Source organism: Macaca fascicularis, chromosome 10 (assembly GCF_037993035.2).
Source record: "Macaca fascicularis isolate 582-1 chromosome 10, T2T-MFA8v1.1".
Taxonomy (NCBI): domain Eukaryota; kingdom Metazoa; phylum Chordata; class Mammalia; order Primates; family Cercopithecidae; genus Macaca; species Macaca fascicularis.
In genome coordinates, this window is record NC_088384.1 from 94,995,402 (window position 1) to 95,017,718 (window position 22,317).

Consider the following 22,317-nt stretch of genomic DNA (forward strand, 5'->3'; position numbering starts at 1 on the left):
AAAACTGTGGGTGCAAGGCACTGTGGCGCATGCCTGTAGTCTCAGCTACTTGGTAGGGTGAAGCAGGAGGATCACTTGGGTCTGGGAGATCTGGGCTGTAGTGTGCTATGCCGATTGGATGTCCGCACTAAGTTTGGCATGAATATGGTGACCTCCCGGGAGCGGAGGACCACCAGGATGCCTAAGGAGGGGTGAACCGGCCCAGGTCGGAAACAGAGCAGGTCAAAACTCCCCTGCTGATCAGAAAACTGTGCGTGGCTGCTGAGGACAGGGGTTTCCACCTCCTTCCCACCTCTCCTGCCAGGTCAGTGGCACCCTTAGCTCAGGAGGGTGTGTCAGGACCCAGTTCTATCCTCACATGGTGGGGAAGCCTGGGCTGTGCTCCCAGAACAAGAAACAGACCCGGGTGATGAATGTCAAATGTGGATGGTTCTCTGCACTGTGGGCGGAAATAGAAACCCTTAGTCAGCTGTGGGGTTCAGCGATGAATTTCCCTGGTTAACGGAAACTTGACTGGCTGGGGGTAAGGGGGAGGTTGGGTTCTGAGACGTCTAGGAGGCCTGGGATCTTTGGTCCTCATGGTGCCCAGCTCAGGGTGATGCCTCCAGGCTCGAGACCACTTCCTCCCGTTGAGCCTCTTCTCTGGGGGCACTCATTATGTATGCTGCATAACAAATCACCCCAAAATGTGGCGACTGAAAGCAACAACAGATGTCTGTTTTCTCACAGTTTGTGTGAGTCAGGAACCCGGGGTCGCTGGGTGGTTTGGGCTCAGGGTCTCTCAGGAGGCTATAGTTAATATGTGGGCCAAGGCCTGACTGGGTTAGGAGATCTGATTCTACAATGGCGCCCACAGGCGGTTGGCGGGAGGCTTCACTCCCTCACTGGTGGTCTTTTCACAGGACTGCTAAGTCTTCACACTATGATAGCTGGCCTCTCCCAGAACGGGTGATCCAAGGGGCAAGAGAGTAGCTGAAACATCTTTTTTTTTTTTGGAGACGGAGTCTCGCTCTGTTGCCTAGGCTGGAATGCAATGGCGTGATCTCAGCTCACTGCAACTTCCGCCTCCTGGGTTCAAGTGATTATCCTGCCTCAGCCTCCCAGGTAGCTGGGATTACAGGCATGCGCTACCACACCCGGCTAATTTTTGTGTTTTTAGTGGAGACGGGGTTTCACCATGTTGGCCAGGATGGTCTCGAACTCCTGACCTCAGGTGATCTGCCCGCCTCGGCCTCCCAAAGTGCTGGGATTACAGGCGTGAGCCACCGCGCCCGGCCAGCTGAAACATCTTTTATGACTCAGACTCACAAGGCACACTCCATCCTATTGGTGACACGTTAGCCTGTTCACTGGGGGAGGGAACTGGACAAGAGCGTGAATCCTAGGAGGCTGGGGTACTTGGGTGGCATCTTGGAGACGGACCACAATGCCCAAACTGTCCTTTGGCCTTATCTCGTAGTCAGTCCACAGATCTCCAAAGATAACTCTATTTGGTGCTGCTATTTGTTGCCTTGGAGCTTGAAGACTGGGCCCTGCATTCCTAAGGGTGCCTGCTAGGGCTAGGAGGTAGGGGAGAGCCAGCTAGTAGCTAAACTTACTCATTCCAGACACTGTGGTCAACACTTTATAATCTAATTCTCAGATAACCTTGTGAGATTATAGTCCCCATTCTACAGATGAGGAAACTGAGGCTCAGAGGAGATGACACATCTGAGATCAAACCACTGGGATATGGTGGGGTCTGAATTCTGAACCACTACACCTGTGTTTTCATATCATACCAGGTGCAATGCTTAGGTAGACTGCATGTCCCCCAACAGTATGCTTTGATGGCTTCTCTCCAGGGTGGAAGTGGTTGGAGCAAAGGTCAGACTGGCCCTTTCATCCCTTGGGCTCAGAGCCTGGCACTAGGCACACTGGCAGAAGAGGAAACAGGAAGGCTTTGGGCTGCAGGCAGATCCCCAACTCTTAAAACCTGGGGTCAAGTTTGGCTCTCTCATACATTCTCATGGTGGAGCAAGCATGGGTCAAGTGTGGGTGTGTTGGAGCCTCTTACCAGCTGAGTAGATTGAGGCAAGTTAATTAAACTCACTGTGCCTCAGTATCCCCAATTGTAAAATAGGAGCTTATGGTAGAGCCTGCCTCACATTTGCCTTGGGCTGTTGTAAGGATTAAATGAGATCATTTCCTACATGTGCAAGACTCAGGGCTGGGCACAGAGCAAGTGGTCAGTAAACGTGAGCACTTCTTATCACCGGCTTGTTAGATGCTGCTATGCATCTGCTCTCTGTTCCCACATCTGGCTGAGCTGTGAGGATATGAGTGTTGAAGACCATGGCATTTTTGTCTATTGCTGGGAGCATCAGCAAATGATCCATCCCCCAGGTCCTAGAGCTCAGAGCATTCTCAGCAAATGGCTCTCAAGTCCCATACATCACTCTACCTCCATCCTGTCCTGGTCCTCTCTGAGCCAGGAACAGAGGGTTCCAGAAGCCCTGGATAACTTGCAGCTCGCTCCCCTCTGGGCCCAGCCAGCTCCTCTCTAGCTGTTCCTGTCTGATAAGAGAGTGGATTTTTCCATTTCCTGCAGCAGAAATGCTCCTGTTTCCTCTCTGCCCACCCAGCTGCCCTGGTTTCTGCTACTGCACGGGCAGAAGATGGGTATCCGGAAGTCACAGGAGATCGTGCAGCATTAAGGGAGGGTAGCAGGACAGGGCCCCCCGGGCAGGTGGGGCTGCCAGGCAGTCAGCATACCTTGCAGGAGCCAGACTTCTCTGTTCTGTTATGACATGGGAACCGAGTCTGTATCAGAAATGACAAAACCAAACACCCGCAAACAAAACCCCCTAGCCAAGCAAACAGGAAGCAGGGTCTGGATAAAAATACCATCCTCTTTGCAGCTGCAGCCTCCACCATGCAGGTTTCAGAAGGTCACGCTCTTGACAGGAAATGCGGCTGCTTTCAGAGGGGAGGGGTGGCTGGGTTGGGGCCGGGGGTAGAGACAGTGGGGACAGCCAGAAGCAATGGCAGGCTCTCTGGGGAGGTTCGTGCACCCTTCACTTCTTGACAGGTGAAGGAACTGGGCCCGATCTGTCTGTTCCCTTCCTGGCCACGATCCCAGGGTTCACCTTGGACTTATATTTGTTTCTTCCTCTCCTACCAGGGACCAGGAGACTTTTATTGTGAGGGTGAAATGAGACTGTGGTTTTGAACTTGTTTTTTTTTTTTTGAGATGGAGTTTCGCTCTTGTTGCCCAGGCTGGAGTGCAAAGGTGCGATCTCAACTCACTGCAACCTTCACCTCCCAGGTTTGGGCGGTTATCCTACTTCAGCCTCCTGCATAGCTGGGATTACAGGTGCCCACCACCACACCTGGCTAATTTTTTGTATTTTTAGTAGAGACATGTTTCACCATGTTGGCCAGGCTGGTCTCGAACTCCTGATCTCAGGTGATCTGCTCACCTTGGCCTCCCAAAGTGCTGGGATTACAGACGTGAGCCACCGCACCCAGCCATTGAACATATTTTGTTAGCTGAAAAGCATTACCCTAAGGATCAGCAAAGTTTTTCTGCAAAGGGCTAGATAAGAAATATTTTCGGCTGTGTGGCCATATGGTCTCTGTCTAACTCCTCAGCTGTGCTGCTGGAGCCTCAAAACAGCCATAGGCAATGCATAACAAGGGAGCGTGTGTTCCAATTAGTTTTTGGACACTGATATGCCACTTTCATATAATGTTCATGTATTGCCAAATATTACTCTTCTTTGATTTTTTTCAACCATTAAAAAAAATAGAAGCCATTCTTAGCTTGCAAGCAGTATAAAATTAAGTCAGATTTGGTTTGTAGACCACGGTGTGCCAACCCCTGCACTCTCCAAACATAATAGTTTGTATTATTGTTGCTATTTAATTCCTACTCAGTATAGGAATCCCAGCTTTAGCACTTCCTTCATGGGGTCAGCCAGGTTGAGACTTTGTTTCTGCGCTAGCTACTTTGAGCGGAAATAGAGTTCTTACCACTTGGCTATCATTCTGTGGAAGGTTTTTGTTTTTTGGTGAAACTGAGAAGATCTGATTATCAAGGTAGTACATATGGATTTTAAAATGCTTGGGAAATGCTGGCAAACAGAAAATAAAAATCCCTGATAAAGCACAGCTACTGTATATATTTTTTTCCAGTGAAAAGTGTGTAGATGTGTGGAATGCATTTTTTTCCTTTCCAGTTGAGATTGCATTGAATGTAAAGTTTTGACTCCTTCTTTTTCCATTCTATATTACATATCAAGCATTTTCCCATGTCATTAGAAATTCCTCAAAGCTACCAGCTGCAGCATATTCCATTATATGGATGTTCCATCATTTACCAAATCAACCTCCAATTGTTTAGGCATTTGGGTTGCTTCCAGGATTTCTCACTTATAAACGATATGCATATAAACAATGCTGCTGTGAACATCCTTGTTTGTAAATCTTTGCCCTCTGATTTTTTCTTTAGGGAGTATGTGTGCTGAAGATTCCTAGGAAAACTGTGCTTCTGACTTATAACTTATATACTAACCTTTTTTTTTTGTTTTGAGTTGGAGTCTCGCTCTTGTTGCCTATGCTGGAGTGCAATGGTGCGACCTCAGCCCACTGCAACCTCCACCTCCCAGGTTCAAGCAATTCTCCTGCCTCAGCCTCCTGAATAGCTGGGATTCCAGGCACCCACCACCATACCCAGCTAATTTTTTTGTATTTTTAGTAGAGATTGGGTTTCACCATGTTGGCCAGGCTGGTCTCGAACTCCTGACCTCAGGTCATCCATGTGCCTCAGGCTCCCAAAGTGCTGGGATTACAGGCGTGAGCCACGGCACCCAGCCTATACTAACCATTTTTGCTTTAACTGAATTTGACTTTGCTGATTATGCAATTCATAAGGTTTCCTCACTGATAATGACTTCATTCTCCCCTCCTGCACCACTAGCCCCAGGCAGTCACTGATCTGCTTTCTGTTTATAATTTCATTTTGAAGTACCTTATTTTTGATCAGCCTAAAGTTGATTACCTCCTTATTTGCTCAGAATTCCATTCTTCATAATAGTAACGCTGCCACCTCCACTTTCTTTGTGTTTGTGTTTGCCTGTTTTATATTTGAACATTCCTTTATTTTTAGTCTCCCTGTTATTTTGTTTGGAATATATCTCTTGTAAGCAGCACACAGTTGATTTTTTTTTTTTTTTTTTTTTTTGGCAACCAAATCATTGCTGCTTTATGGGAAGGATAAATGATTCAATTTATTCATCTGGTACATATTTGGATATCGGTCATCTTGCTTTGTGATTTGTGGCATTTGTTTCTTTATTATTTCTTTCATTTTGTGACTTTAACAAATACTATGTTGATTTGCATTTATCTTTTCCATCAATAATATGGAAGATACAAGTAGTGACTTCAATTTCTTGTGTGGTTACCTTTAAAATTTTCAGAAATCTTGTTTTATTTTCCCAGGCAGATACTTGGAAGCCCAAAGGAGGATTTGTTCATGTCCTATGTAATACAGGGCTGAGGCAGAGTAGCATCTTTAGGAAAGACCAAAATTGAAAGGCAGGCAGAGACTGGAGAGGTAGTTTTGGGACAGCAGAACAGGACCAGGGAAATCAGAGGGAAGCTTCAAAAGGGACAGGTGTGAGCTGAAGGAACTTCCCCCTTCATACGCAGCTTGTTGCCTCTCGCTAAAGATTGATAGGAATGGATTTTATTCTTGGCTATATTTGAATGAGGGTCCCTTGTAATTAGTCATGCCTGAAATACCGGTTATGTATGGAATCACCCAGACTAGAATTGAGTCTCAGCACTTACTAGCTAAACAAGCTTGGGCAAATCATATAAGTTCTCTGTCAAATGGTCTAACAATAGCACCTAAGTCATGATGTTGTTGTGGGGATTGAGGGATCCCAGGGATCTGGGATAATACATGTAACATCCTGGGACAGTGCCTCATACTCGGAAAATAGTCAATGAATGTTAGATGCTATTATGATGGCTGTGAAGCTATTACAGTGTTTATACGCATGTATCTCCTACCTGCAGGGCTGGAAATATTTTTATCTATTACTTGCCTGGAGAGATAAAGTAATTGGACTATTAAAAAAAATCAGGAGAGATAGCTGGAAGGAGAAGTGAGGTGAGAGGGATGGGTCTTGGAGAGCAAGAGCAAGTCAGAAAGAGGCATGCAGGGCATTTCAGTAGAGGGGAATTGGGATAAGAGCAGATACCTTGGAGAGCTCCCGGGCAGCCAGTGCGTGCTTCTGCAGAGCGGAAGGGAGATCAGGTCCCTAGGTCTGCAGTGAAGCTGTAAGGAGAGGTGCTGGGAGAATTCTGGAGGTAGAATCAGTAAAGAACAGGGGCCTAATGCAGCGGGGGTCTGATGTTTTATGAATAGAATGCGTAAGTTCCAACATCATGTTTCTGGAAAAGGGGGACCCTTGCCTGCCGTCATTCTCTGAGATTAAGCACTGTAAGGGGTAAGAGAAGGGGAAGGAAGGGAGAAAAAGAGAGAGGGAAGGGTCCAAGGCACACAGTCTTTGCAGCTTTGGTGGAGAAACCTTACAGGTCCATATCATCTTCACGGTAGCTGAGTTAAATGCAGTTCTCCCTCCCTTTGAGGAAATCTAATACACAAATGTCCCCTTACACATTAGGAAGTGATGCCCCACCTCACCCCAACCTCCATGTCTCAGAAAGACTATACATTTTGAAAAGGATTAACTGCAGGCCTACTTTGTACATCAGTTTCCCGGGTATCTTTAGTTTTTTATTCTTAGAATTAAAAACGTCTTTTTAATTTGTTCATTCAGTCAACAAATATTTGTTGAGTGCTTTCTCTAGGAGCTGCATGCCCCAGATAAGAATTCAGACACGAGTTGCCCACATAGAGCTTATATCCTAAAGGGTGTGCTGTCACTTTTCCTGCATACACCCAATGCCAGATGTAAGTTACATGGGCAAAGGCATCTGGGTAGCTGATGTGAATCTCTGTCAACCCCTTTTGTCTAGCAGAGACATATGTCCTGGGCACGGAGGTTCTAGAAGGGAGAATGTTTATAGCTACGTGTCTGGGGTCCGGCCATCTTGTCCTGGTGATGCTAAGGGTATCAGAGATGGTAGGAAAGGAACTGGCCTCTTTGTTCAAGTCAAAGGGTGAAGATTCTCTCTGAGAAGGAAAAGTCTGTGGCCCAGCCGGGGACGCTCTTGTCCAAAGGAAGAAGCATACATTAGCCCAAGAATAGATGTTCTGGCCGGTTCTGAGGCTTGGGTAGAGGCCAGGTAAGCTCCATTCACTTCTGCGGTCATCTGAAATTGACTGGGGGCCTGAACTGCATCACATAGAGAAACATGGTAGCCAAAAGATGGTCCTACTCGTCCTACCCCTCCAGAACTTTAGTGTTGTAAAGACACAGACAAATTCATATATGACTATAAAATAGTGTTAAATATTTTTGGAGTTTGGGGGGCACAGCAATCATATGAGAAGGGTGCCTGGCCCAGCCTGGGAGACCTGCAGGAGGCTTTGTAGAGGAAATGACATTGATGCTGGGACTTGGAATCTAAGTAAGAATTAACCAGGTGAAGTGAAGACAGAGAAAGACAGGCAGGGCTGGGCGTGGTGGCTCACGACTGTAATCCCATCCCTTTGGGAGGCTGAGGCAGGAGAATCACTTGAGCTCAGGAGTTCAAGACCAGCCTGGACAACATGGCAAAATGTCATCTCTACAAAAATCCAAAAACTAAAAATAAAAAAATTAGCTGGGCATGGTGGTACGCACCTATACTCCCAGCTACTTAGGAGGCTGAGGTGGGAGGATTGCTTGAGCCCTGGAGGTCGAGGGTGCAGGGAGCTTGATCACGCCACTGCAGTCCAGCCTGGGTGACAGAGGGACCTTGTCTCAAAAAAAAAAAAAAAGACAGGAAGAAGGAACAGCACATGAGAAGATGCACAAGAGAGGGTGGTATGGAGTGTGCCTGGTAGGGTGTGTGGTGGTTAGGAGGGATGATGCCGGGAAAGACAGGCAGATCACATACGGCCCAGACGGGCCCAAGTGGCCAGTGGCCTTCCCCCTTCCTTCCCCTACGCAATGATTGAGCACCTACTGTGTACCAGACACTGTCCTCAGCACTGTGGGTACAGTGATGAGTGGGACAGATGCTGTCTTGACCTCACAGACCTCCCAGGCTGGCAGGGGAGTGAGATCCCAGCAGACCTAGTTTGGAACCCCTTCCTCTTCTTTTTCTAAAGTTGAGATATAATTCACATACTATAAATTTTACCCTGTTTTTGTTTGTTTGTTGTTTGTTTGTTTTTTTGGCAGAGTTTCACTCTTGTTGCCCAGGCTGGAGTGCAATGGTGCGATCTCAGTTCACTGCAACCTCCACCTCCCGGGTTCAAGTGATTCTCCTGCCTCAGCCTCCTGAGTAGCTGGGATTACATGTGCCCACCACCACGGCAGGTTAATTTTTGTATTTTTTAGTAGAGGTGGGGTTTCACCATGTTGGCCAGGATGGTCTCAACCTCTTGACCTCGTGATCTGCCCACCTTGGCCTCCCAAAGTGCTGGGATTCCAGACGTGAGCCACTGCACCTGGCCAAAATTTACCCCTTTTTTTTTTTTTTTTGAGACGGAGTCTCGCTCTGTCGCCCAGGCTGGAGTGCAGTGGCCAGATCTCAGCTCACTGCAAGCTCCGCCTCCCGGGTTCACGCCATTCTCCTGCCTCAGCCTCCCGAGTAGCTGGGACTATAGGTGCCCGCCACCTCACCCGGCTACTTTTTTTTGTATTTTTTAGTAGAGACGGGGTTTCACTGTGTTAGCCAGGATGGTCTCGATCTCCTGACCTCATGATCCGCCCGTCTCGGCCTCCCAAAGTGCTGGGATTACAGGCTTGAGCCACCGCGCCTGGCCTACCCTTTTTTTTTGAGATGGAATTTCACTCTTGTTGCCCAGGCTGGAGTGCAATGGCGCTGTCTTGGCTCACTGCAACCTCTGTCTCCTGGGTTCAAGCGATTCTCCTGCCTCAGCCTCCTGAGTAGCTGGGATTACAGGCATGCACCACCATGCCTGGCTAATTTTGTATTTTTAGTAGAGACAGGGTTTCTCTGTGTTGGTCAGGCTGGTCTCAAACTCCTGACCTCAGGTGATCCACATGCCTTGGCCTCCCAAAGTGCTGGGATTACAGGTGTGAGCCACTGTGCCCAGCCCCAAAGTTACTCTATTCTGTGGTCTTTGCTACAAGATCTTTCACAAGATTGTACAACTATCACCAGTGTTTAATTTCAGAACAATTTCAGCATCCTCAGAGGAAATCCTGTACTCATTAGCAGTCACTCCCCATTCTCCTTCCAGTCCCCTGACCCCTGGCAACCACTAATCTGCTTTCTCTTTCTATGGATTTGCCTATTCCAGACATTTCATGTAAATGAAGTCACACAACATGTGGCCTCTGTGTCTGGCTTCCTTTACTTAGCATGATATTTTCAAGGTTCATCCATGTTTTATTTAGCCATACTTTATTTCTTTGTATGGCAAAATACTGTTCCATTGTATGGAATCTTGTTTATCCATTCATCAGTTGATGGAAATTTGGGTCTTACTTTAGAGATATGGCAACTAATGCTATAAAAACATTCATATGCAAAGTTTTGTATGGACATATATGTTCATTCCTCTTAAATATATACCTAGGAGTAGAATTGCTGGGTCAGGTGGTAATGCTATGTTTAACTTTTTAAGGACCTGTCAGTCTGTTTTCCACAACACTGTGCCATCTTACATTCCCACCAGCAAGGCCCGAGGGCTCTGACTTCCGTGCGTCTTCACACGGTTGTCCAACCCCTCCTCTTCTTGAATGGGCCAAGAGTGATACTATCTATCTGGTGAAGAGCAGGGAGTTGGCGCCTGGGGCCTGAGGCTTGGTCCTGGGAATGTGACTTTGAGGGAAGCCCGTGTCTTTCTGGTCCACCAGGGTGAGTCACCACCCAGGATCTCGGGGGAGCTGCCTGGCAGAGGGGCGGGCTGCACCAGCCACTGCAGAAGCCACCATGCGACTTGACTGAGTCTCCACCCTCAGCTCCAGGCTGCCGGGCTTCCCTGGGAGCAGCTATTTCTGGCTATTTCTGGTCCAGGGAGGAGCAATGGTGGGTGGAAAGGTTGCAATTACTCGGTGGGGTGATTTTGGAAGTGCACTGCCTTGGGGACACAGGACAGCTTTGACTTGGGAGGAGAGCAGAGGGGCTGCTCTGAGAATGCTGACCCTTTGGCATTATCAGAGCAGAGGGCTGGGCTCACAGCAGTCCTGACAGCACCTTGAAGAGGGCGAAATAAGTCTTTGCAGACTGGGCTTTTCATGCAGGAAGTGCAACCCAGTGGGCGGGATGTGGCAACATGAGGCAGGCCACCGTGGTGCTTGGAAGCAGGGGCAGGCTGCTGTCTACCCACAGTAGAGATGCAGCAGGAAGACCGACAGAGGTGGTGCTGGACCTCAGGCTCAGTGTTCACTTCTGTGCCTCAGTGACTTCATTGGCAAATATAGTAAACACAAAGGCTGCAGCAATGCCTGTTGGCAACTGTCTTCTTTATCACATGATGTTCTGGAACACTGACCTTTATTGGCAATGGTCTTGACCTTTCTCTTGGCTTTTTGCCATCCCTGTCGGCTTTCTTCATGATAACATCTGTGTCCACCCTGTATGTCTCTCTGCTCTATATGTTTCCTTCCCTGAGTCCTTGTTTGCTACCATTTTAGCAAAGTGGTTAAGGGTTCAGAGCTGGCTGGGCCTGGGTGAAAATCCCAGCTCTACCATTCCCAGCCAGGTGTCTTTGGGCAAATCATTTCATGTATTCAAACCTGAGCCTCAGTTTTCCCATCTGTAAATTGGAGCAATAATCCCAGGGAGTTATTTAATAACAGCAGGTTACTTATCCTCGTAGCTGGATTATGAGGACTAATTGACTTGATGGATATGAAGGGCTTAACACAATGCCTGGCACACAGTTAGTGCTGGGCTGTAGAAAGAGCAAGGGCACAGGGCAGAGAGAATGAGGAGTGGGGTCCTGGACAAAGGGACATGCTGAGTCCCCTGCATCCAGCCTGCAGAGGGGACAGTGTTGGGTGGGACTGAAGGACTCCTGTGGTCAGCCTCCAGGTCTGGCGGTGTTGATGAGGGAGGCTTAAGGAAGGGTGTCTGCTGACTCGTTTTTTAAAGTTTGTTTTGTTGTTGTTGTTGTTGTTGTTGTTAAGAGACAGTATCCTGCTCTGTCATCCAGGCTGGAGTGCAGTGGTACAATCACAGCTCACTGTGGCCTCGAACTCCTGGCCTTAAGTGATCCTACCACCTCGGCCTCCCAAAGCATTGGGATTACAGGTGTGAGCCACCACTTCTGGCCTCACTCAATTTTGTACAAAAGTCACAATCATTGCTTTTCATTCCTGAGTCATGCTCCTGCAGTGCCCCGTGTCTGTGGGACTACGCTGAGAAATAGTTTCATGGCCTCAGGAACAGGTAGCTCCATGGGCAACAAAGTAAGTGCTGCTGTGAAGGACAAAAGCAGAAATGCAGGGTAGTGTGGAGAGAATAGATGGGGAAGCTCAATGGAGATAGAGGCAATCAAGGAAGGCCTCCCAGAGGAGGTGACATTTTGGCTAAAATCTGAAGGATGAAGAAGAGTTTTCCGGCCCAACAATGGGAAGAAAGAGGGTTCCAGGCATAGGAAACTGTGTGTAAAGGCCTGGAGAATCGGAGCTCGGTTTTTGTTTTGTTTTGTTTTAGGAAATGAGAGGCCAGGGTGGCTAAACCAATGAGGGATTCAGGGAGTGACTTCCAGGTGAGGTGGGTGTGGAGCAGGCAGGGACTAGATCATGCAGTGCCTTGGAGGCAGTGGGAGGATGAGGCCTCATTGCTGGGCACTGGGCAGGAAAGGAAGGAAGAGAGATAGGAGGGTAGGCCTTGTGAGTGAACATGACACTGCAAGTCACATGGCCAGGTGGCAGCAGCTCAGCCCCAGGGCACCCCCCAGGGAGATGCAGATTGCCCAAGGTCCACCTTCACTGGGCAGACACCTCTGTCTGGCTGTCCCCGTTTCCCCAGAGGAGGAGCAGGAGCCACGCCTGTGGTCGCATGTCACTGACCATCTCGAGGTCAGGAAGATGCTCTGTGAGACGGCGTGGGTCAGATGCCAAAGAAAACACAAGCTTGTCAGCGGTAATGTCTCCCTGCAAAGGCAGCCGCCACCAGCTTCCTGCTGAGACGGGCCGGCTCAGCCTCACTTGCTACAGCTGGAGATGGAGAGGACCAGATGGCCCGTTTGGCCCAGATTCCAGCCAGATTGCCAGGGAGGTGTGGGCGGAGCGGCGGGGTCGGCGCCAGGAGCAGGGATACGTGAGTGAGGAGGGCGGGAGCCACCTCTTTGCCATCTCAGTAGGGTCCTGCCTGCATCGGGGGTGTCGGGGCACCGACTGTGGCCTTACGGTGGTCCGTGAACCAGCATATGCTCAGAGCTCCCTGGAGGGAGACTGCCTCTGTCATTCTACCACCAGTGCTAAAGCTCTTGAGACATGCAAGATGTTGATGGTTGTATTCCCAGCACCCAGCACAGGCTGGGACACAAGCAAGAGCTCACTGGTTGGTTTTTGTTTTTACTTTTAAAATAAATGCTAACAGTAACCAGGGCCTTGTCTTCCTTAACCCCACAGCAATGCCATGGGGGAGCACTGTTGTGATCCCCATTTTGCAGATGAGGACATGGAGGCAGAGAGGGGGAATAACTTGCCTGGAGCTGCAGCTAAGCAAATGCATGAGAATAAATGGGTCACTCCGACGAACTGATGGCTGAGCCTGGGACTTAGGGATTTGTGGGCAGGGAGCTACCCTGAGTGTGGGCAACTGAGAGAAGGTGTGGACACTCCTGGCCAAAGGAAAGAAGTGTGCCTTTCTCGTCTTTGTGCTCCCTGAGCTCCAGGCAACACCTTAGACCCAAGCCAGCTTCCTCCATTGTTCCAGGTACTCCAGAAAGCAAGAGATGAGCCTGGAGAGGTAGAGAGACAGGACCCCTGGGCATAGCTGAGCAGGCTGCACACTGCATAATTCCAGGGCACTCTATTCACACAGACTATGATGAGAACAGTGCAAGGTACTGTTATGCAAGCATATTTGCATATTGCCTTGGAATTATGCAAGGCAGTAGCTCTGTAGGCGGGACCACACCATACAGGACTTTGAAGACCAGGGGTCTGCAAACCGTTTCTGCAAAGGGCCAGATAGTAAATATCGTAGGTCATGTGAGCCATACAGTCTCTGTTGTACCTACTCAAATCTGCTGTTGTAGGGTGAAAGCAGTCATAGGTGATATGTAAATGAATGAGCATGGATGTGTTCCAATAAAACTTTATTTACGGAAACAGGCTGCCTGCCAGATTTGGCCCACAGGCCATAGTTTGTCAGTCCCAATGAAGGTCATGGAAGGATTTTGAACTTCATCCCAAGAGCACTGTGGAGGCTGGACGTGGTTGTGTGTGTGCTTGGAGTCTCAACTACTCAGAAGGCCGAGGTGGGAGGATTGCTTGAAAGCAAGAGTTTGAGGCCAGCCTGGGCAACATAGTGAGACCCTGTCTCTTAAAAAAAGAAAGTGGGCCGGGCGCGGTGGCTCAAGCCTGTAATCCCAGCACTTTGGGAGGCCGAGACGGGCGGATCACGAGGTCAGGAGATCGAGACCATCCTGGCTAACACGGTGAAACCCCGTCTCTACTAAAAAATACAAAAATCTAGCCGGGTGAGGTGGCGGGCGCCTATAGTCCCAGCTGCTCGGGAGGCTGAGGCAGGAGAATGGCGTAAACCCGGGAGGCGGAGCTTGCAGTGAGCTGAGATCCGGCCACTGCAGTCCAGCCTGGGCAACAGAGCAAGACTCCGTCTCAAAAAAAAAAAAAAAAGAAAGAAAGTGGTGGCCAGACGCAGTGGCTCACGCCTGTAATCCCAGCACTTTGGGAGGCCGAGGCAGGCAGATCACGAGGTCAGGAGATTGAGACCATCCTGGCTAACACGGTGAAACCCCGTCTCTACTAAAAATACAAAAAATTAGCTGAGCATGGTGGCATGTGCCTGTAGTCCCAGCTACTCGGGAGGCTGAGGCAGGAGAGCTGAGATCACACCACTGCACTCCAGCCTGGGCAACAGAGCGAGACTCCGTCTCAAAAAAAAAAAAAAAGAAGAAGAAGAAGAAGGCTGGGCATGGTGGCTTGTGACTTAAATCCCAGCACTTTGGGAGGCTGAGATGGGAAGATTGCTTGAGGCCAGGAGTTTGAGACCAGCCTGGTCAACATAGTGAGATCCCATCTCTATATTTAAAAATAATAATAATAAAAGAAGAAGAAGAAAAGAGCAAAATGGAGCCATGAGAAGATTTAAAGCAGGGAGTCGGGGAGGCAGGTTTACATTTTAAATGGCCTGAAAGAGCTAATCCCTCAGCAGGGTAACACCATTTCTTCTGTCCCATTTGCAGATCCTTGAACTCTTCTGTCTTCCAGAAGAGGCTTGGCCTGGGACTGCAGGGCCTCTGATACATAGATAGTTCCAGAAGCAGAGGTCACTGCTGTCCATTTCCCGTTACCCTCGTCCCCAAATCAGCTCTCAGCACAGATCTCGACATGGCAGAAATCCAGAAATGTTGGTTCCCATTCCTGGCCTTAGGGCAGAGTAGAATGGTCCACTGGCCACCTGCCTGGGCTTTGAAATCAGAGAGGCCTGGTGCCAAATCCCTGCTCCTTAATTTGGCCACGTGTGACTGAGCTACACCTTCCTGGCCCTCTGTCTCTTCTTCTGCATAAGAGGAATAATTATAGATGTGAACCCATAAAATAAAGTGATTCTGAATTGAACAAGATGCAAATGAAAGGCTTGGTAAGAAAATACTATTTTATTTATTTATATATATTTTTTGAGACAGAGTCTTGCTCCGTAACCCAGGCTGGAGTGCAATGGTGCAGTCTCGGCTCACTACAACCTCTGCCTCCTAAATTCAAGTGATTCTCCTGCCTCAGCCTCTTGAGTAGCTAGGATTACAGGCACGAGCCACCATGCCTGGCTAATTTTTGTATTTTTAGTAGAGACAGGGTTTCACCATGTTGGCCAGGCTGGTCTTGAACTCTTGACCTCAAATGATCCACATGCCTTGGCCTCCCAAAGTGCTGGAATTATGGGCATGAGCCACTGTGCCTGGCCAGAAAACATTATTAATATAATAATCATTTTCTTACTGAACTCTAGAGGCAGGGAGCCTGATTGTGCACTGGACCGCGAGGACTTTGCTCCTGTGACTAGGTGCAGAGCCGGGCCTTGGGCTCCTAGCTACATTGGAAGTAGCACTGCTGAGGCAGCCTTGGCTCATGAGTACTAAGGGCTTCCTAGAGAGGGGAATGATTTGTCCCACCTCTTGGGCTGAAAATAACTGCCCAACATCAGGGTAATTACATGGCTTGGATTCCTGCACAGCACGGAGGACACCCCAATAATTACTGTGCACAAATACTGCTTTTGGCAGCTGATGCTTATTTTCTGCCTCAAAGAGTATCTCCTGGACAGGAAGCTTATTCTGCTACCCATCCCATGGGAATTGGACCCCTAGCTAATGTGAGCAGAACCATCCAGAAACCCATCCTAGTCAGGGACATAGTGGCCACTGCTCCTCTCCCAAAGGCCATCTGTCAGGCTCAGGGCACCCCCACTCACCCATGGGCAGGTTGGGCTTTGGTCATCAGTGGCTTTGCCATAATCTCCTACATGGTCCTGAGGCTAACACCAGGCACCGGGTCTGTAGGAGGCGCCTGCGAGCAGAGAACTGCCTGCTACAGACATGAGTCTTCCGAAGTCAGCCCTTGAGGGTGATCTGCTTTGCTCAGAGATGGGGAGGCTTTGTCCTTGGACTGAACTAGAGGGCTGCCAATTGGGTCAAGGTCCTAGAGGAGTTCTTGAGGACTTACTGTGTACCAGGCTTTAGGGATAGAGTCATAAGTACCAGGTCATGGTTCTGCCCTCGTGGGGCTTAGTGTCCAATGAGCAGATACACTCAAAGCCCATAATTAGTTATATAATTGTAGTTGTGACAAGGCTGTAAATGAGATGTATAGGAGCTATGGGTATATATAACAGGAGCCTGGGGAGTTTGAGCTGAGACCTAAAGGATGAGGCGTGGGGCTGAGGTGTGTGTGTGTGTGTGTTAGTGTTAGAGGCAGATGCATGGATGATGGTGGTTGGATGGATGAATGATTGAGTTTTCCAGGCAATGGGAACAGACTATGCAAAATCTCAGAGACCACAAGAAGTGGTGTGACTCTGTAACTGACAAAAGACTCTTATGGAAAGTGTTAGGAGTTTAAGAAATGAGAGTGGAGAGGTTAGCAGGTAGGATGATTGTGCACAGCTGAGCAAGTTGTGTACTGGACAGCTCCAGAGGATGCCAGTCTTAGAAACCATGATGTGGATGGTGCCCCCTACAATTGTACAAGCTGGAGGTCTGCAGGCAGGGCTCACATCATGCAAGAACTTGTAGGCCATAGGAAGAGTTTTGGACTTTATTCCCAGAGCAATGGGGAGCCATGGAAGGATTTTAACAATTTGTGATAGAGCTAATTTTCATTTATAATGCCCCAAAGCAGCACTGTCCAATATAACTTTCCAGGAAGATGAAAATGTTCTATTTCTACACTTTCCAATATGGTAGCCACCAACCACTTGAAACAGCACAGCATGCCTGAGAAACTAAATTTGAAATGTTAATTCATTTAAGCAGCCATAATAGCCAGATGTAGCTAGTGGCACCATGTTGGTCGGGACAGTGCCAAAGGATCTGACCTTACTGGACAAGGTCCTGTCATGCTTAACCCATACTGGCTATGCATACTGGGCAGGTCTACTGGAGATGCCACCTCTTGCTGGGTGGTGACCTCAACCTCCCCTTCATGCAGGGCCTTGGTTCACACTGAGGCCTAGGGTGCAACTGGGACTGTGGTTTGGGAACTGGGCCTCATGAGGATGGAGCTGAGGGGCTGTACCCCCACCCCATTCACTGCTCCTGAGCCCTTAAGGACTCCTCCCTTGCCTGCCAGCGTCTTTTTCCCCTGTACCCCCTGGAGTTGCTGACCGGGTTTTTTGTCCTGCAGAAGGGATAGCCTTCTCTCCACCCTGCCCGGCTCACTTCTAATTTGTTTCCCCACAGCAGAAATCAACGAGGAAGCTACCTCAGCCCTGCCCTGTGGCATGAACCGTAGTGTGGAGATAGTGTCTGCGGTGGGGATTAGGGGGTGTGGACTTTGGCTTCTGTTTCACAGGGAGCCAGACTTGGCTGGGGGTGGGAGGAGGCTCAGAGGGCTCAGGGCCAGCCTGTGTATCCTATCTGCAGTGCCTGGGCCTCCACGCCTGGCTTCATCAGCCCAATGGCACGAGGGCCACACACACAAGCCAGCTTGCTTATTCAAGTTCGTCCACTTGCCCTACAAACGGCCACACTCTGTTCACCCCTCTGGCCTAGAGGTCCGCTTGCCCAGTAACTGCACAGTCTACCTTTGGGAAGCTGGATCCAGGGAAGATCCTACTGAGGCCCTGCAAGCAGGCTCGGAGCCATTTGGACAGGAACAGTAGAGGTGTGGCCTGGAAGGGGAGCCAGGGGCTCGAGTGGACTCATCCCACTGGCCCCCTAGACTCCTCATCCATGGGGAGAGGCAAAGCTGGAAGGCCTCAGATCACCCTGCTAAAGCCAGAGCTGGGGTCCCAGTTGCCAAGCCGGGGAAGGGGCCTGCAGGGCTGCTGGGTGAGCTCCTCTCTTCTCTCCCTTTGCACTTGGGTTCAGGGGAGAATTAGGGCCTGAATGGTGGCGGGCAGAGGAGAAGGGAGGAGGGTCACAGTGATAAGGGGAGGGGGCTTATCCTAAGCAAGAGGGATTCCAGGCTGTCGGTGCTGTTCACTGTGGCCTCCCTGTCCACCCAGAATCCCTGAAAACACACACACACACACACACACACACACACACACACACACACACGCACACCCCTAGACAAAATTCTAGGGATTGGGGATGGTTAAAACCTCTGCTACCCTCCTTCCCCAGGGCTCAGTAGGGCCAAAGAAGGGGCATTTGACACCCATAGGTGAGCCATTACCTGCTGTGGGTACCCACAGTTTTAATAAAAATCACCACAGCTGCCAGAGCAGGAGTTCACTCCCAAACCACATGCAGGCCACTGTGCTGAGTCCCCGGCATGGCTCACCTCGATGACCACTCACACTGTCACCGTGAGGAGGATGAACATCATCCCCATTTTGCAGATGAGAAAACTGAGGCACAGAGAAGGTAGTGTCTTGACCGAGGTTGCACAGCCAATGAGAATGGTGCCCAAATTTGAACCTCCAGAGTGTATGCTTTCAATGACTAGAATGTGCACCCTCTGGACAACAAATGTAAATTGCTTAGCTCAGTGCCTGGCATACAGGAAGTACTGAATAATTGTTAGTTCTTGTTATTGTTATCCATAATAAGACAGGCAGTGGCATCCACCTCTTGGAAATGCTGGGCCTCAGTTGTCTCATCTGTAAAATGGGGAGGTGTTACTACATTCCTCATGGGCCTGGGGAGAGTGGGTCTTACCCAGGCCCCTGCATGGCTGCACACCCAGTGTGCAACGGGAAGCTCACTCCTGTACCCTCCTATTGCAGTACGCTACTTCCTGAAGAATAAGGTCAGCCCTGATTTGTGCAATGAGGACGGACTCACAGCCCTACACCAGGTAAGGCTGGGCTCGTTGGGGTTCCCGGGCTCCCTGCTCCTCACCTGGACAGGTACCCTGTTTCTTGGCACTTTCCTGCTCAGAACTCTCAGGGAGGAGGGAATGAGGGAGGGAGGAGGAGCTGCAGCTGGCCCATCTGAAAGGCTCTTGTCTACTTTGGAGACACGCGTGTCTGTTACTGCCATCCTACAGAGCCCTGTGTGCGCGCAGACGCGCCTGCACATGCAGGCTCTGTTGACAGGGAGCCTTTGTTCACTGCACCCCTCCTGCCCATGAAAGCAAGTGTGTTTGGAGCTTGACAGTGTACGAAGCACATTCACACTTAATCAGGACATCCCATCCACCCTGGTGACAGAGGCAGTTGGCGGGACTTATGTGACCTGCCCAAGGTCACATGATCTTGATTTATGGCCTTGAGCCATGTGCTATCATGACATGTCCTTTCCAAGGCAGAGGGATGGGTCCAGTCCTCCTTGCTGGGGACGGCTGCTCCGGCTGTCACCTTTCACATGGATGCTGCTACAGCCTCGTAACTGGTCCCCAGCATTCAGTCTGGCTCTGCCATAATTCTGTCTCCACACAGCAGCCATGGGGATGCTGAAGCCAAAACTCTCTTCGTGTTACTCAAAGTTCTCTGATGTCTTCCTATAATGGAGGGGATAAAAACAAACTCTGCCACAGTGCACAAGGCCCCACGAGGCGGGGCTCGCACCCGATCTTCCAAGCCTCCTGGCTCTCGGGGCCCCAGCCACCCAACTTCTCAGGTCCTTGGACCCACTGCGCTCCTCCCCACCACACTTCCCACAGCACTTGGTGCTTTCACCCATTAGCTGCCCTCCACAGCAAGAGCTTCAGAGCTGTGCTGTGACGGACATACCCTTTGTCTTCGGAAGGCCCTCTTCCTTTGTAATTAGTCATTGTAGCCATTGATGTCATCATTTGATGCTGACTTCTCCCCTACTCAGACGCTGAGCTGCCTGAGGGCACAGCCCATGCCTCTTGCTTATGGGTGTGTCCTAGCATCTTTCCCCATGCTGGCATACAGCAGGTACTCAATATGTGCATGCTGAATTAATGCATGAACACATCAAAGCCTCCCTGTGCCCGAGTTTCTAAGTAGATGGACTTGAGTGAGAGGCCAGGCAGCTAGAACCCTGGGCTGGTGAGGGCCTCTCCACCTCCATGCAAGGGCCGGGGTGGGATGGACAGAGACTGGCCACGCCCTGCCCACAGGCCCCAGGGGCAGGTCCCTGTGTGTCCTCTTGACTTCTCTCTCACAGGGCCTCAGGCATCCACTCTCAGGCAGCTGCCTCAGTACCCTGTCTCCATCTGCCCTTGGAAACTCCCAGACTCCCAGCTCCATGAACTCTAGAGGGCCTGGGACTCCACCAGGGAGCGGAGAGCAGGTGGCTGCTGTAGCTTGCCCTGAAGTCGAGACCCAAATGCCAATTTCCAAGGCTGGGTAGCACCCCCCAGCCATGGGCATGAGGACCAAATGTGTAGGCTACTTCCTACTGCGTGCCAGAAAGGTGAGGACGTCAGGACTGAGAGTCAGACTTGTGGCCCAGAACTGTCACCCACTAGCTGTGTGACTGTGGGGAAGTTACTGAAACTCTCTGTGCCTCAGTTTCCTCATCTCTAAAAGAGGGATAACAAGTACCCATCTCATTGGATGGTTGTGAGGATTAAATGAACACACGTAAAACTCCTTTAAGCAGTGCTCAATACTGGATAAATATTATCTATTATTATTTATTAAAAGTTATTATTATTAAAATGTATCATGTGACCACTTATCTGCAAATTACTTCAGTTATATATTTCATTTTGATCCTTACAACAAACCTCAGAAATATCATCCCCAGGCCGGGCATGGTGGCTCATGCCTGTAATCCCGGCACTTTGGGAGGCCAAGGCAGGCAGATCACCTGAGGTCAGGAGTTCAAGACCAGCCTGGCCAACATGGCAAAACCCTGTCTTTACTAAAAATAAAAAAATTAGCCAGGTGTGGTGGCGGGTGTTTGTAATCCCAGCTACTAGGGAGGCTGAGGTATAGAGATGTGCTTGAACCTGGGAAGCAGAGGTTGTAGTGAGCCAAGATCATGCCACTGCCTTCTAGCCTGGGTGACAGAGTGAGACGCTGTCTCAAAAAAAAAAAAAAAAAAAGAATTATCATCCCTATTTTATGACTGAGGAAACTGAGGCAGCCTATTCAATAGAACTTTCTACAATGATGGAAATGTTCTGTGTTTCTGCAGTGCACAGTACAATAGCCACCAGCCACATGCAGATCTCCAGCACTCGAAATGTGGCTGATGTGACTGAGGAAATGGATTTTGAATTTTATTTAATTTTACTGGATTTAAAGAAACAGTGGCTGTCGTATTATACCATGCAGCTTGGGGAGGTGAAATCTTGTCGAAGGCCAAACAGTGATTGAGTGTTGAAGCCAGGATTTGAAACAAGGTAGTCTTAACTGCTCTGTGGACACCACAGCTGCAATTCTCTGAGCCCCAGGTCTCCCCTTGAGTTGCCATCCCTATGCAATGACCTCTCGAGTGGTGCCCTTTTTTTAGCTTGGGGTTCCCGCCACCTCACATAGTGCTTCTTCCTTGTTGGTCACATTGCTTTCTCAGGACCAGTTTCTCCTGTGGGTTCCTAGGCCCCTGGGGATGCATGGTCAGGGAGGCGGGAACTCACCAGGCTCCGAGTTTAGCTGCATGAAGCTCATGGCTGACCAGCTGAAACCCACACCCCACCCCAACCACCACCTTTGCCTTGGGCCCCATGTTGAGATCCCTTTCAGGGAGACATCCACCCTCATCAGCCTGTGGGCTTCCATTTATTTTTTCAACAAGTACCTATTGTGTACCTACTCCATGCCAGGTATCTTCTGGGGACAGGGCCCCAGAAGTAAGTTAGGCAGAGTCCCTGCTTTCAGAATTCAGAGTGTGCTGTGGCCACAGGCACATAAATCATAATAGAGGTAATGCAGTGTGGTCAGCCCTTGCACAGAGGCAGCTTAAAGCTGGGAACCGAAGACTTGACCCAAAGGGGAACTGAGAAAGGCTTCTAAGAGGAAGGGATATCTGAGTTGGGTCTTGAAGGATGAGTAGGAGTTTGCTAGCTAGAAAAGGGTAAGGCAGAACATTCAAAGCCAAGGGAATAGCATGTGCAAAGCCTTGAGAAAGGGGCTCAGCATTTCAAGTTTGGAGTCTAGAGGGTTCCGTGTGGCACAATTAGAGTGCAGGAAGCCTCACGGAGAGGTGCAGGTGGTGAGACTGAGAAGGTTAAGAACAGGGCATTTGGAGTTAGACTGCTTGGATTTCAATTCATTTCTTACTCCGTGTGACATTGTGTCACCAGGTCTCCTTGAGCCAGTTTCCCCATCTATAAAAGGGGCCATTTCCCCATCTGTTAAAAGAGCAATCCTCCTTTTTTTTGAAGATTAAATGAGGCAATGCATGGCCAAAGCTTAGCAAGCTGCTTGACTCTTGTAAGCCCTCAAAAAGTATTTGAC

General features: G+C 49.5%; 1 protein-coding gene across 6 annotated transcripts in view; it reads left to right on the top strand.

Moving 5' to 3' along the window:
- The window catches only part of PPP1R16B (protein phosphatase 1 regulatory subunit 16B), a 122,317-nt gene that overhangs the window by 68,299 nt on the left and 31,701 nt on the right, over positions 1–22,317 (top strand). For 5 of the 6 annotated variants that reach the window (XR_012419376.1, XM_065523137.1, XM_074005314.1 and 2 more), the window contains one exon: positions 18,727–18,797. Coding sequence is in view for 4 of the 6 variants with exons in the window: in XM_065523137.1 (XP_065379209.1) it covers positions 18,727–18,797 (71 nt within the window). In the remaining 2 variants the exon portion in view is untranslated. Of the gene's footprint in view, positions 1–17,519; positions 17,825–18,726; positions 18,798–22,317 lie in introns of those variants that run through there. The other variant, XM_074005316.1, reaches the window with a different exon arrangement.